General features: G+C 50.8%; 1 protein-coding gene across 1 annotated transcript in view; it reads left to right on the forward strand.

Annotated features, from left to right (window-relative positions):
• FAM3A (FAM3 metabolism regulating signaling molecule A) overlaps positions 1-1,978 on the forward strand; it is a gene marked incomplete at its 5' end in the record, with an annotated part of 13,976 nt that overhangs the window by 5,502 nt on the left and 6,496 nt on the right. Inside the window, 2 exon segments of the mRNA XM_027767875.1 lie at positions 1,625-1,748; positions 1,864-1,922. Of these exon segments, the coding sequence (XP_027623676.1) occupies positions 1,625-1,748; positions 1,864-1,922 (183 nt within the window).

Genomic DNA, 1,978 nt, shown 5'->3' on the forward strand with positions numbered 1-1,978 from the left:
GACTCAAACCATGGTCAACTACATGGGAGTCCAGCAACATAGCCATTACGCTAACTGCTGGTCCCTTTTTTTTTTTAAGAGAGATTTTTGCTGGTGGCATGGTGGTTAAGGTGCTGGACACTCCCACATGGCCAACCATGGTTTGAGTCCTAGACCTAGACCTGGTGGCTAGTGGCTAGTGGCTTTCTCTCTCTCTCTCTATCAAATTAAAAGAAAATGAATGAATAAATAAATAATTTTTTTGGTGAGGTTTTTGCTATAGGGCACATGCGCTCGCCAGACAGACAGACAGAGAGATAGAAAGTGAGAAATCGCCCCCCAGGGGGGATGGCCACGCTACAATCCCTTCTTCTCCATTCTCCTCTCAGGATCTTGGGCACGCACGTACACGTACCCAGTGTGAGTTTTAAGCCACCAGGTCTGGGATATGAACTGTGGTTGACTACATGGGAGTGCAGCGACATAGCCATTACGCCAACTGCTGTTCCCCAATGTTTTTAAAAAAGAGAGACAGATTTTTGCTATAGGGCACATGTGCTCAACTCAGAGACAGACAGAAAGCAAGAAATCATCCCCCCAGTGGGGATGGCCATGCCACAATCCCTTCTCCTCCAGTCTCCTCTCAGGATTTTGGGCATGCACACACATGCACCTGGCATGAGTTTCAAGCCAGTGAGTTCAGGCATGGTCAACTATGTGGGAGTCCAGTGACATAACCATTACATCATCTGCTGGTCCCATTTCCCTTTTTTTAGATTTAACTGTTGTTACATTAGCACTCCATTCATGGTACCAAAACCTCTGTCAATTTCCTACGGCTTCTCTAACAAACTGAGTGGCTTAAATAGACATTCATTCTGTCACAGTCCTAGAGGCCAGAAGTCCCGAATCAAAATGTCAGCAAGGCCGGGTTCCCTCTAAAAGCTCTAGGGAAGGATCATGCCTTTCCTTTCCCAGCTTCTGGTAGCCCCTGGTATACCTTGGTTTGTGGTTGTGTCACTCCAATCTCTGCTTCCATTGTCACATGGCCATCTTCCCTCTGTGTATCTTCACTTCTTCCCATTTTTGTTTATTTGTCTTCCATGAGTGAGAGGGCCAGAGAGCACTCCCAACAGGGGCTTGATGATGCATCCACCCGCATATTCAGCCACCCCAGATCACGGACATGCATATGAGGAGGTCTCCATACACAAACCAGGAACCTTCCCATGCACTCAGCCACCACCTCTTCCCATAAGGACCCCAGCCGTGGTGCAGAACAGCCTCATCTTAACTGATTCCCCTGTGTGTATGCAAACATAGTCACATTCCAAGGTGCTGAGAGTTAGGACTTCAGTGTCTTTTGTGGGGACAAAATTCAGGTGTTCACAGAGGTCCTTCTCCTGTCCCACACCCCCTGTGGAAATGGGGAGGCCAGCTGAACTCCATACTCTCCCTTGCCTTTTCCTCCCACCTGCTTTCTCTTCTCCTACCAGTAAAAGAAAAGCCCCCTAGCCTTGACCTGGTCCCTAGCTCTGTGATCATTCATTCGACCTGTGGGCCAGTCTTGACCTTGCCTCCTGCCCCGAAATTTTGGGTGACTACACAGCCAGGCCCACAGGTCACACCTGCTGTTCCTGCCCAGAACCTCGGACCAGGAAGTACAAGTGTGGCCTGCCCCAGCCGTGTCCTGAGGAGCACCTGGCTTTCCGCATGGTCAGCGGAGCTGCCAACGTCATTGGGCCAAAGATCTGCCTTGAGGACAAGATGTGAGTTCCTCGGAATGAACAGGGTTCCAGGAAGAGGATGGGATGAGGGCCGGGGGCTGTGCACAGGAGAGCAGGGCAGGTGTGCCCATGAGAGTGAAATCTCTCCCCCTGCCAGGCTCATGAGCAGCGTCAAGGACAACGTGGGCCGCGGGTTGAACATCGCCCTGGTGAATGGTGAGTCCCCTGTGCTGTGTGGCCAGAGTTCAGACTAGAGGCAGTCGTGTCCTGAG

This window comes from Tupaia chinensis, unplaced genomic scaffold (assembly GCF_000334495.1).
Source record: "Tupaia chinensis unplaced genomic scaffold, TupChi_1.0 Scaffold144894_1, whole genome shotgun sequence".
Taxonomy (NCBI): Eukaryota; Metazoa; Chordata; class Mammalia; order Scandentia; family Tupaiidae; genus Tupaia; species Tupaia belangeri.